The following is a 12,481-nucleotide window of genomic DNA, read 5'->3' on the forward strand; positions in this document are numbered from 1 at the left end:
CAGCTGGAGGTCCACAGGTTTGAGACCACTGCTTTACGCTGTATCCCTATGCCCAGGCTGCAAAAGATAAACAAAATAAACTTTAACTTGCCTACGTCGGCCTCATGCTGTTCCTGGGGACGGCATCGTCAGAGAGCAGTCAGCCTATCACCGGCCGCAGCAATGTTCCGCCCCGGCCAGTGATAGGTTAAACGCACTGGGGCGGAACATCGCTGCGGCCGGTGATAGGTTGACGGCTCTCTGACGTTTCCGTCCTCAGGAACAGCATGAGGCAGACGTAGGTAAGTTAAAGTTTATTTTGTTTATCTTTTGCAGCCCGGGCATAGGGATACAGCGTAAAGCAGTGGTCTCAAACCTGCGGACCTCCAGCTGTTGCAAAACCACAATTCCCAGCTGTCCGGGCATGCTGGGAGATGTAGTTTTGCAACATCTGGAGGTCCGCAGGTTGGAGACCACTGGCGTACAGTACAGAGTTCCAGCGCCGGCGGCCCGCAACAAAGAGGAGGAGGGCAGTGCTTGTGGGTGACATATGTGAGTAGTAGCGCTGGGCTGATAATTAATTGGGGGGGAGCAGAACAGCGCTGGCGGGTCACATATGATTAGTTCCCCGATGTAGGGACAGCGCAGCGCTGATAATTCATTCCCAAGGGGGAGGGGCCAAACCGGTATTGCAGTATGGGGAAAAATTCATATCGTGCAGCACAAAAATTTGGGTATTCGGTATGAACCGGTATACCGCCCAGCCCTAGGTCACACTGATTTGATGGTTTTCGTCACCAAGAATGGGACGCTGACGTATACTGTGGAGGACAGCAGCGGTGAGATACATTTCAATGGCTCGCCTAGTGGCTCTGTTCGGGCAGCTTTCCACTGGTACAAGCTATTTTACAGAGTAGCTCTCACCATGTATATAATTTTTTTTTTCTGTCCCTACCTATTGCTAATCTATCTCTAATCCCCTCTCTGCCTTTAAAAAAAAATTCCTACCTTGTAAACAGCTAATCTTCTGCAGACTTCCCCAGCAGGCGCAACGTCACTGATGCCTGCTGGGCGCCGACTTCGGCCCTTACGCAGCCCCGGCGTTCTCAGTGCTCGCTCCCGCCTGTCTGATTGACAGGCAGGGAGGGAGCGCAGGCTGACTGAATTACGACCGATTGCCCGGCCGGGATTGGTCCGAATTCAGTAGTGACGTCACAGCAGGCTGCAGCCAGCCACTAGGAGGGAAACCCCTAGTGGCCGGTTTTCAAATAGAAAATAATATAGTTTAACCCCTTAAGGACTGAGCCCTTTTTCGCAATTCTGACCACCGTCACTTTACGAATTAATAACTCTAAAACGCTTTTACCGAAAATGTTGCATTTTTCTAACTTTGAAGCTCTCTGCTTGTAAGGAAAATGGATATTCCAAATAAATCTAAAATTTTATTCACAAATACAATGAGGGACATTTATCAATGTTTGCTTATGTATTCCTTTTTTTTAGTAATTTTTTCCTTACTTTTTTTTTGCTTATGTGCGACGTATTTATCAACTGCTTTCAGCCTGTTGATAATTTTCTTTCACGTAAGCAATTTTTCCTTTTTTACTTTGGTAGTAGCTTTTTCTGCTCCATGTTTGAGCTGGAGTAAATTTAGTCAATTTTTAACGCTGTTGCGACTTTTTTTTGCGCAGTTGCGACTGTCGCAGTTAATAAATACCTGACTACCCGTAGTCCATTTTAAAATTATTGCTACATAGTAAATTTTAGGAAAACTTGCTTTTCTCGCTTTCCAGTCAAAATGTCGCACGAAAAAGCGTGTAGTCGCAGTTGCGACAATTTTGCGACAATTATAGTAAAGAAAACCTGACTAAACCCGTTGATAAATGTCCATAAATATGTCCACTTTATGTTGGCATCATAAAATGGACATATTTTTACTTTTTGAAAAAATTAGAGGGCTTCAAAATAGAGCAGCAATTTTCAAAAATTTCATGAAAATTGCTAAATCTGAAGGTACAGATGTTACAGAACTACAACTCCCAGCATGCATGGGCAGTCTAGGCATGCTGAGAGTTGTAGTTTGGCAACATCTGGAGGGCTACCGTTTGGGCACCACTGTAACAGTGGTCTCCAAACTGTGACCCTCCAGATGGTGCAAAACTACAACTCCCAGCATGCCCAGACAGCCTTTGGCAGCACTGCGACCTCGCTCCTATCCGTCAGGATGATCGGGGCTGTCACTGACAGCTCCGATCATCCCTATTTTCTGGGTGATCGGGTCACCAGAGTCCCGATCAGTCTGGAATTTTCTGCGATCGCACCCTCGGCGATGTGCCGGGATGCCTGCTGAATGATTCCAGCAGGCATCCCAGTCCGGTCCCCAACCGGCTAGCAGCGGGGATCGGAATTCCCACGGGCGTATGCATACGCCCCACGTCCTTAAGAGGTTAAACACACACAAAATTTTTTTGATGTATATTAGAGATATGTTGTAGTACATAAGTGCTACAACATATCAAAAAAAAAAAAAAAAAAGTTAATGACAGTGCCCATTTAATGGAATTTAATGGCACATCAGACCATACTATTGAGTCCCATTAAAATAGTGTATACATGCCTAAAAGCTGACCGAATGATGTCCCTAAGTGAATCCCTTTGGGCCATTGAAATAAATGGAACCCTATGATGTCCACAGGTATAGATCGCTATCCTGTTCTTGATGAAGTGCCGATGGGTACTTCTAACACAAACCATAAACGCAATGTGAACCCAGCCTTTTGTGATGCAGTTTTAAAGCCATATTAAATTAGATAATTTAAACAAACAAATGCTTCTTCTCTAGTTTGTTGTAAAGTTTTAGGTGTATTATGTTTTGCCTCTGCTGGGGCCAAAAACTTCACACTGCCGCAGGATAGTAGTGCGCAGCCCCGGAGGAGTCGCTGCTTTCACAAAAAATGTTTTTAATGTATTTTGACGCCTTTACATTTTGTGACATTGCTATGTGTGTTTTCAATGTACAAAATTTCTTGGCGGTGAATGTAATGATGAATTACTGACCAAAGCAAAAATCACACAAGACCGTGTGATTTTGAGCAAGTTTAAAAAACGATAGTGGAAAGAATGCACCAAACTTTGGCACAAAATGACACTGCACCAAAGAATTGCGACAAAGAAAAAAAAACATAAATCCGTTAATGAATATCTCCCACTGTCCACTCAGGAAGCAACACTGATTGACAATCAATTTCACATACTGTTGTGCAAATGGAACAGACAACAGGTGGAAATTATAAAAAAGTTAGCAAGACACCCCCCAATAAAGGAGTGGTTCTGCAGGTGGTGACCACAGACCACTTCTCAGTTCCTTTGCTTCATGGCTGATGTTTTGGTTACTTTGAATGCTGGCGGTGCTTTCACTCTAGTGGTAGAATGAGACAGAGTCTACAACCCACAAAAGTGGCTCAGGTAGTGCAGCTCATCCAGGCTAGCACATCAATGCGAGCTGCTGCAAGAAGGTTTACTGTGTCTGTCAGCATAGTGTCCAGAGCATGGAGGCGCTATAAGGTCACAGGTTAGGAGACGTGGAGGAGGCCGTAGAAGGACAACAACCCAGCAGCAGGACAACTACCTCCACCTTTGTGCAAGGAGGAGCAGGAGGAGCACTGCCAGAGCCCTGCAAAATGACCGCCAGCAGGCCACAAATCTGCATGTGTCCACTCACAGTCAGAAACAGACTCCATGAGGGTGGTATGAGGGCCCGATGTCCACAGGTGGGGGTTGTGCTTACAGCCCAACACCGTGCAGGAAATTTGGCATTTGCCAGAGAACACCAAGATTGGCAAATTCGCCACTGGCACCCTGTCCTGTGCTCTTCAAAGATGAAAGCAGGTTCACACTGAGCACGTGACAGTCTGGAGATGCCATGGAGAACGTTCTGCTGCCTGCAACATCCTACAGCATGATCAGTTTGGCGGTGGTTCAGTAATGGTGTGGGGTGGCATTTGTTTGGGGGGCCGCACAGCCCTCCATGTGCTTGCCAGAGGTAGCCTGAGATTAGATCCTCAGACCCCTTGTGAGACCATGTGCTGGTGCTGTTGGCCCTCGGTTCCTCCTAATGCAAGACAATGCTAGACCTCATGTGGCTGGAGTATGTCAGCAGTTCCTGCAAGAAGAAGGCATTGATGCTATGGACTGGCCCGGCCATTCCCCAGACCTGAATCCGATTGAGCACATCTGGGACATCATGTCTCGCTCCATCCACCACAGACTGTCCAGGGGTTGGCGGATGCTTTAGTCCAGGTCTGGGAGGACTTCCCTCAGGAGACCATCCTCCACCTCATCAGGAGCATGCCCAGGCCTTGTAGGGAGGTCATACGGGCACGTGGAGGCCACACACACTACTGAGCCTCATTGTGACTTGTTTTAAAGACATTACATAATTGTGGATCAGCCTGTAGTGCGGTTTTCCACTGTGATTTTGAGTGTGACTCCATATCCAGACCTCCATGGGTTGATAAATGCGATTTCCATTGATAATATTTGTGTGATTTTGTTGTCAGCGCATTCAACTATGTAAAGACGAAAGTATTTCATATGATTGGTTCATTCATTCAGATCTAGGATGTGTTTTCTTAGTGTTCCCTTTATTTTTTTTGAGCAGTGTATATACAGTAGAATCTCCCAATGGCGGACACTTACACGGAATAAAAAAAAGTGTCCACTATTGAGAGATGTCCCCTATTGGGGAAAAAAGGCTCAAAAACCTTTCTAAATGTCTGAATACTGTACTCACCCCAGAGTGTAATCACCTATAAAACATGATAAAAAGCAATATTACAGTACAATCTCCAAGTGACCTTTAATCTCCCCTTCTCCCCCCCCCCATCATTTCATCCCTCCTGTATACCCTGTGCCCCCTTATGCCTTATGACAAATTATCCCCCCATTACCCCCTGTGCCACATCATTTCCCCTTGATCCCCCTGTGCCATATCATTCCCCCTTTATTACCCTCTGTATAAATTCATCATCCCCTCTTTATGTATCGGAAAAGGGGGGGGGGGGTGGGTCAAGAGGAAATTATGTGGCACAGGGGGTAAAAGGGGGGGGGTGATTTGACACAGGGGGAATACAGTGTCACGGGGGGGGGGGGGAGATCAGGGAAGGAGAGCGGTGAATGATGTGGCTGGTGGACATACAGAACCATGAGACCACTGAGGTCTTAGGGGGCTGCAGTAGGGGCCTGGGCCCCTTACTGTGGTATTGGCTGTACCCCCTGACGTCGGTCCTGTGTACAAGGTAGGGCCGGCACATAAGCCTCGTTGTCCCCTATTGGGATTGTTTTGGGTGTGTCCGCGTCCACTATTGGGAATGTCCCCTATTCGGAGGGTGCAAATACATTAAGTCTTATGGGACTCTGCTGGGAAATTAAAAACTGCCCACTATTGGAAGGTGTCCCCTATTGGGAAGGGGTCTGATAAGGGAGATTTTACTGCATATTACACAAAAGTAAATAAGATTGTATAAATAGTTAAATATTGTTCCACAATGATCATATAACAAGTAGCTAAGAATAACAATGGTATTTATTATTGGATATTTCAATAATGAAAAAAAAGTGCACTGCAATAAAAAAAAACATAGTATAAATCGCATGGAATCCCTGGGCGGTACAGACACTTTTTTTCATTTTTGCAGTGCATTTTTTAATTGTTGAAATATCCAATAATAAATACCAATGTTATTCACAGATACTTGTTCTATGATCATTGCAGAACAATATGTAACTATTTATACAATCTTTTATTATTTGCTTTTGTACATATATGTTACTTTAAAAAGGGACTATATACACAGTTTGGCTGTGAGTAGAGATGTCATGAACTTCTCGGCTCAGCGGTTGAAGACTTTATCCTGCATAAATTAGTTCAGCTTTCAGGTGCTGGAAAATGTGGATACAGTCCTAGGAGAGAGTCTCCAGCCACCGGAGCACCTGAAAGCTGAATTAGTTTCTGCAGGACAAAGTCAGCAACCGCCGAGCCGAGAAGTTCCTGATGAATTGAATCACTGTAAGTTCGCTCATCTCTAGCTGTGAGCTTAGAGGAGTCTTTCTTTTTATCTGTTTATTTCCTATAGTACTTTGAGCATTTTATGTTTCCGTTTTCTTTTGTAATTGGCAAAAACAAAAAAACGCAGCTGCCCCCCCAAAAGAAAATTAGTGTTACCTTAGGCCAGTTTTGGACATTACAGCCGCATCATAGAACCTTATGGGGATGTGAGTTCTATGAAGCTCCAGGAGGTCTGGGTACTGTAAGGCTATGTCTACACAGCAAAATGCAGACATCGGGCACCGGCAATATAGATGGTGCTAGGACCAGTTGGAAATGAACTGTCTCCATAGACCGCAATGCATTCTTGAGTGGACTGCACAGAAAGAATTGACGTGTCCATTCTTTCTGTGGAGATCCAAATTTACGTTGCGGAAACATCTGCAGTTTAAATTCCGACAATTGCGCGGCGCAGCAGAAACTCAGTGAAAACTGAATTTCCAAGTGGAATTTTTCTGCCAGATTCTGCTGTGAACATGGCCTAAAGGAGCTCTGTTCACCGAAGTGAAAGGACTTTTGCGGAGAAAAAAATCCTGCAGACAGACAATGGGGGAGATTTATCATTCAAAATGTACCCTACTCTTTTTTTACCACTGTTTTTTCCATCTAATTTTTTCCAATGCAGCGTGAAATTTATCATAATTGTGTGCTGTAGACGAGGACTTCCCTGACGCTTTGCACGGGCGGGAAAAGCTCTAGCTTGTTTAGACCTTTCTGCAGATTCCCGGACTCTCGTGTTGTTTACCTCAAAACTTTTGCGGGTTCAGTAAGGTTCCGCCATGATGTATGATCAGATCCACGATGCGGCGCAGTGGGCGATCCGATCATACATTTTAAGTGATGCACTGCCAAAGATGCCGTGATCTGTATTAATCGCGGCATCGGTGGGGCTAATGGTGGACATCTGCGCGATTGCCGACAGCAGCTGGGACCTGCCTTGCATGACGCAAGCACAACTCCGATGCTCGCAGTCATGTACGGGAAATAAACGTACATCCTGGTGAACTAAGCAATTCCGCAACAGGATGTACATTTATGTCAGTGGTCGCTTAGGGGTAGAATGACTGTAGGCAATGTAAAAAAGAAGAAAACTGGGCTTGTAATGGAACGGGATGCTGGTTTACAGCTGGCTCCCCTGCTTTAGGATGCGTTCACACTGAGGAATTCAAGAGGAATTTACTTGACTAATTCCACTTGAATTCTCTGCTTAGAAATAAGTAACATCTGCTTTGTCAATGACTTCAATGTATTTTACTCTGCACTGTTCACACTGCGTAAATTCCGCTCGCGGAGTTCCGTTCCGCTAGAAGAAAGAACATGTCCATTCTTCTTGTGGAATACGCGAGCAGAAGTCCATTGAAGTCAGTGGTAAAAAAAATTTCTGCTTTAAATAGTTTCTGTGCGGAAATTCCGCATGAAAAAATAAATAAAAAGGGAGATTCCAATTGGTGGTTGTAGTCCAGCAAAAATAAATAAATAAATAAATAAAATAAAAAAGTTTCCTCCTATATTCCGTGCAGAAAATCTGTGCGGAATTCTGTGATAATTTTGCATGATTTTTGCGCAAAAAAAAAAAAAAACTAAATTCCGCAGTGGAATTGTTACGTGAGGTTTCCTCTCCTATTCCTCAGTGTGAAAGCACCCTTAAACAGAATCAAAATCCCTTTTCCTAATCATAACCCCTTTCCCTAATTCTGAAAATTAAAGGGGTTATCCAGCATAAGGTGATTTTAGTACATACCTGGCAGACAGTAATGGACATGCTTAGAAAGGATCTGCCCTTGTCTTGGGGCTAAATGGCTATGTTGTGAGATTACCATAATACTGTGTCTAGCTTTTTGTGAACTGGTACACACCCGTCATCCAATAGGAGCGGCGTGCATGCGTAGTGACGTGATGACAGCGACGGAGAGCGAGGATCCCGGGGAAGCAGAGACGTCCGGAGCGTCGGGGACACCACGGAATGCGGAGACAGCGATGGAGGGTGACATCCAGGGCAGCGGTGACGGGTCCGGAGCGGTGGGGACAGGTGAGTACAGATTCCTATACTTTACATTGCACGGATCCCTCAACATACGATGGTTTCAACAAACGATGGTTCATTTGGAAGGGATTACCATCGTATGTTGAGGGGCCACTGTATTTCCTGTTTGACTTTTTTTTTACTACAAATCCCACAATTCCATTTTCCTCCCTCCCACACATCAGCCACCCCACTCATTGAAACAAAAATGAGCTGCATCCATTTAAAAGACCTGTGGTTTTCAATCAGGGTGCCTACAGCTATTGCATTAGTTGCAGATTGATCTTTCTCCCACCAAGCGATCGCTCCACCCATTGAAGCAGACAGGCTCCCGTTCATCAGCTGACTAGTGAGTCAGGTCTCGGCCGCATTGCAACCTGGGAAAAATCTGAGACAACAGTCATTTTGTATGCTGTTAAAGGGTTACTCCGCTCCCCAGCATCTGGAACATTGAGTTCCTGAACGCTGTGTGCGGGCTTCCGTGTTCACGCCCGCCCCCTTGTGACGTCACACCCCGTCATGTAACGTCCCGTCCCCTCAATGCAAGTCTATGGGTGGGGGCATGACGGCCGTCGCGCCCCCTTCCCATAGACTTTCATTGAGGGGGCAGGCTGTGATGTCACGAGGGGGCGGGCATGAACACGGAAGCCCACACACAGCGTTAAGAAACTCAATGTTCCGGACGCTGGGGAGCGGAGTAACCCTTTACAAATAAACATTGGGGTGAAAATCACATAAGAATTGTGAGAAAACCGTCACACACAGATACGGACACTATATTAACTACACTAACTTTACAGCCCCTGTAGCATAGTCAAAAAAAAATCCTGGAATACCCCTTTAAAGCTAACCCCTAAACATAAAATAAATTGTAATAAAAACCCATATTCATTACCCTTTGCCATAATAAACCTTTATTCTAGCCCTAACCAGAAATATTAACCCATAAACAACGAATAATAATCATAATCCGGATAAGCCCTACATCAGGTTGCATCCATTTTGCGTCTGACAGTTTTGTCAGTTTTTTTCCCGTACCCAAAACTTTGGTCTACCATTGTTTCTGGTCCGGGTGAAAAACCGCATTGAAACCGTATAAGTTTTTTTTAACATGGGAGTCAATGGGAACCGTACAGAACTTTATCTGCGTACAGTTCCATCCGGTTTTCACCCTACGGCTTTTGACTTTGCAGTTATTTTTCTTGGAATTTCAAACAAACAAGTGAAACTTTATTTATAATGGAGTGAAAAGTTAAAAACGTATACTGTTTATTCCTTAAAAAAACGGATGCAACCGGACATCATTTTTCAAACCGGATACAATTTTTAACTTTAAATTTGTCCACACGTTTTGATACAGTTTAGGCTGCATTCACATCTCGTTTTTGCAATACGGTTGCCGTATCCAGTTTGGTTGAAAAAACGGTATTGAACCGTATTGCAAACCGTATATATAGACATTTCATTGTAAACCGTATGCCAACCGTAGCATCAGGTTGTGTACGTCCTGCTTCATTTACGGGTTTATACGGTTTTTAACGGTCAAAAACCGTATCCAACCTGTATACAGTTATTTTAAAATGGAGTTCTATGGTAACCGTATAGAACCGTATGTGCGTACGGTTACATCCAGTTTGCACAATACGGTTTTGTTTTGTTTTTTTGGAAATTCAATAAAAAAAGAACTTTATTTAAAATGTTGACAAACATAAAACTGTATCCGTTTTTTATTTTCAAGGAAAACGTATTAAAACATATGCAATCGGACATCCGTTTTCAAACTGTATACGGTTTAAAAACGTGAGGAGGCATATACGGTTGCATACGTTTCGGTCCGGTTTGGAGGCATACGTTTTTTGTACAGAAACGGGATACCGCAACCGTATTGCAAAAACGAGATGTGAATGCAGCCTTAGGCTGGGTTCACACTACGATTCGTAACTACGGTTCCCGTATACGGCTGGGAGGAGGAGGGGGCGGGGCTTAATTGCGGCGCCCGCACTCAGCCGTATTCGGGAACTGTATTTAATGTATGTCTATGAGCCGACCGGAGTGAACCGCAGCCTCCGGTCGGCTTCGTTTTCGTCCGTATGCGGTTTCCCGACCGCAGGAATAAACGTGGTCGACCGCGTTTTTTTGCCTACGGTCGGGAAACCGCATACGGCCGAAAACTAAGCCGACCGGAGGCTGCGGTTCACTCCGGTCGGCTCACAGACATGCATTAAATACGGTTCCCCAATACGGCTGAGTGCGGGCGCCGCAATTAAGCCCCGCCCCCTCCTCACAGCCGTATACAGGAACCGTATTTAACAAAACGTGGTGTGAACCCAGCCTTAGTCAGGTTTAGCGGAATCCGTTTTTCATCAAAAACCTGATACGGGAACTGTATTGCAAAAACGTGGTGTGAATGTAGCCTTATAGGGAAGATGGACGCATGACCAATTTTTGTCGGCATCTGCATCTTTGCTATGGTGCTTTGCGTACGGTAGAGAGGTCTTGTACGTGTACTTTTGGTCGGCATACATTGGCGCCTAGAAATCGGGGGTTTGCGCAATTTTTAGCACTGCATGCACAGCATGTCTAAATCGGAAATAGGTGTACCCCTACTCAAAAACGTAGGAGACGTCTACTTCAAAAGTCGCTAAGATTACATGACTGCGCCAATGATAGACGGAAAATAACGTCTATATTGAATGATAAATCTCCCCCAATAATATAATATTTATAAACACAGCAACAATTATACAATACATTATACAACCAGGTTAATTTATAAAGAGTGTTTTCCCACCAGGATGCCTCCAGCTGTTGCAAAACTACAACTCCCAGCATGCCCGGACAGCCTTCGGCTGTCCGGGCATGCTGGGAGTTGTAGTTTAGCAACAGCTGGAGGCATCCTGGTGGCGAAACACTGCTTTACCCCAACATGGCACCAGGTTAGTCACCTCAAAAGGCAATTGTGCAGCAAAGTCTCAATACACTAGTGTCAAAAACACTACAGGTTCACTATTATTGTGTAAGTTGCAATGCACACTGACAGGAACTTCCCTGCTGTAACACATAACATGGCTGGAACTCCACAGTCTGCTTGTACACAGTAACAACACTGCTGCTCTGTTGTTGTTGAACTTCACGGTCTTGTGCTGCACTGTGACAATGTGACAAAAAGACATTCACCACAACACACAATCCAGAGCCTACCTTTTTAGTAAATCGAGGACTCTGCCTGTGCTTGTGGGCGGAGGGATCCGTGCGGGTAGGCGGAGGGATATGATAATCCCACCGCGCTCATTGGTTGACCTTCTATTAACAGACCAGAGACAGGGAACAGAGGTTTCTGGGAGATGTAGTTTACTTTTGCTTTCAGCCCATACACAGGACTGTATGGGAGGACTACAATACCCATAATGCTTTTGCCTTGCTGACAAATCATAACAGCTCTACCAATGGGAGTCTTGTGGTGCTGTTTTAAGACACTTCCTGTGATGATGATGCAGCTTGTGGGGATTCCATACAGATGTATCATCACCTACAAGCATTATGCTAGCAGCTAGCAGGGTGTGCTGGGATTTGTAGTTTTGGCCAGCAAATGCATAACATGGTTCTCAGTGGAAGTGCACTTGGATAATAAAAACACATGGGGAGACTTATCAAACCATCAGATTCCATTTTTAATTTTTAACCTCTTAAAGACTCAGTTTTTTTTATTTTTTATTTTTATTTTGGCACTTTCGTTGTTATCAACTCACCTTATCATGACGCTTTCAATTTTCCACTTACAGACCTATATGAGTGCTTTGCTTGTTTTTTTTGCACCACCATTTGAATTTTGTAATAATGTCCCTCATTTTATTTGTGGGGCAAAATTGAAAAAAACAACAACAAAAAAAACTTCATTTTGCAACATTTAAGGGATTTAGTTTCCAGGCATTGCACTTTTTTTTTTTTTTTTTTTTTGGTAAAAATAACACATTGGCCCAGATTTATCAAACTGGGTGAGAGAAAAAGTGGAGTGACTTTCCCAGAGCAACCAATCACAGCTCAGCTAACGAGCTGAGGTAAAGTGAAAGCTGAGCTGTGATTGGTCTCTGTGGAAAAATCACTCCACTTTTTCTCTCACACAGCTTGATAAATCTGGGCCATTATCTTTATTCTGTAGATCCATGCGCAGTGTACTCAGACATCCCGGCTGCTCCATAGTTACATAGTTAGTACGGTCGAAAAAAGACATACGTCCATCAAGTTCAACCAGGGAATTAAGGGGTAGGGGTGTGGCGCGATATTGGGGAAGGGATGGGATTTTATATTTCTTCATAAGCATTAATGTTATTTTGTTCCATGAATGTATCTAATCCTGTTTTAAAGCTGTTAAT

At 44.4% G+C, this 12,481-nt stretch overlaps 1 protein-coding gene across 1 annotated transcript in view; it reads right to left on the reverse strand.

The window, feature by feature from the left end:
- The window catches only part of LOC130291304 (zinc finger protein 436-like), a 28,390-nt gene extending 17,200 nt beyond the window's left edge, over positions 1-11,190 (reverse strand). Inside the window, exon 1 of the mRNA XM_056539922.1 lies at positions 11,147-11,190. Within this exon, the coding sequence (XP_056395897.1) occupies positions 11,147-11,175 (29 nt within the window). The 5' untranslated portion in view covers positions 11,176-11,190. The remainder of the gene's footprint in view (positions 1-11,146) is intronic.
- Between the last annotated feature and the right edge of the window lie 1,291 nt (positions 11,191-12,481).

Source organism: Hyla sarda, chromosome 9 (genome assembly GCF_029499605.1).
Source record: "Hyla sarda isolate aHylSar1 chromosome 9, aHylSar1.hap1, whole genome shotgun sequence".
Classification (NCBI taxonomy): domain Eukaryota; kingdom Metazoa; phylum Chordata; class Amphibia; order Anura; family Hylidae; genus Hyla; species Hyla sarda.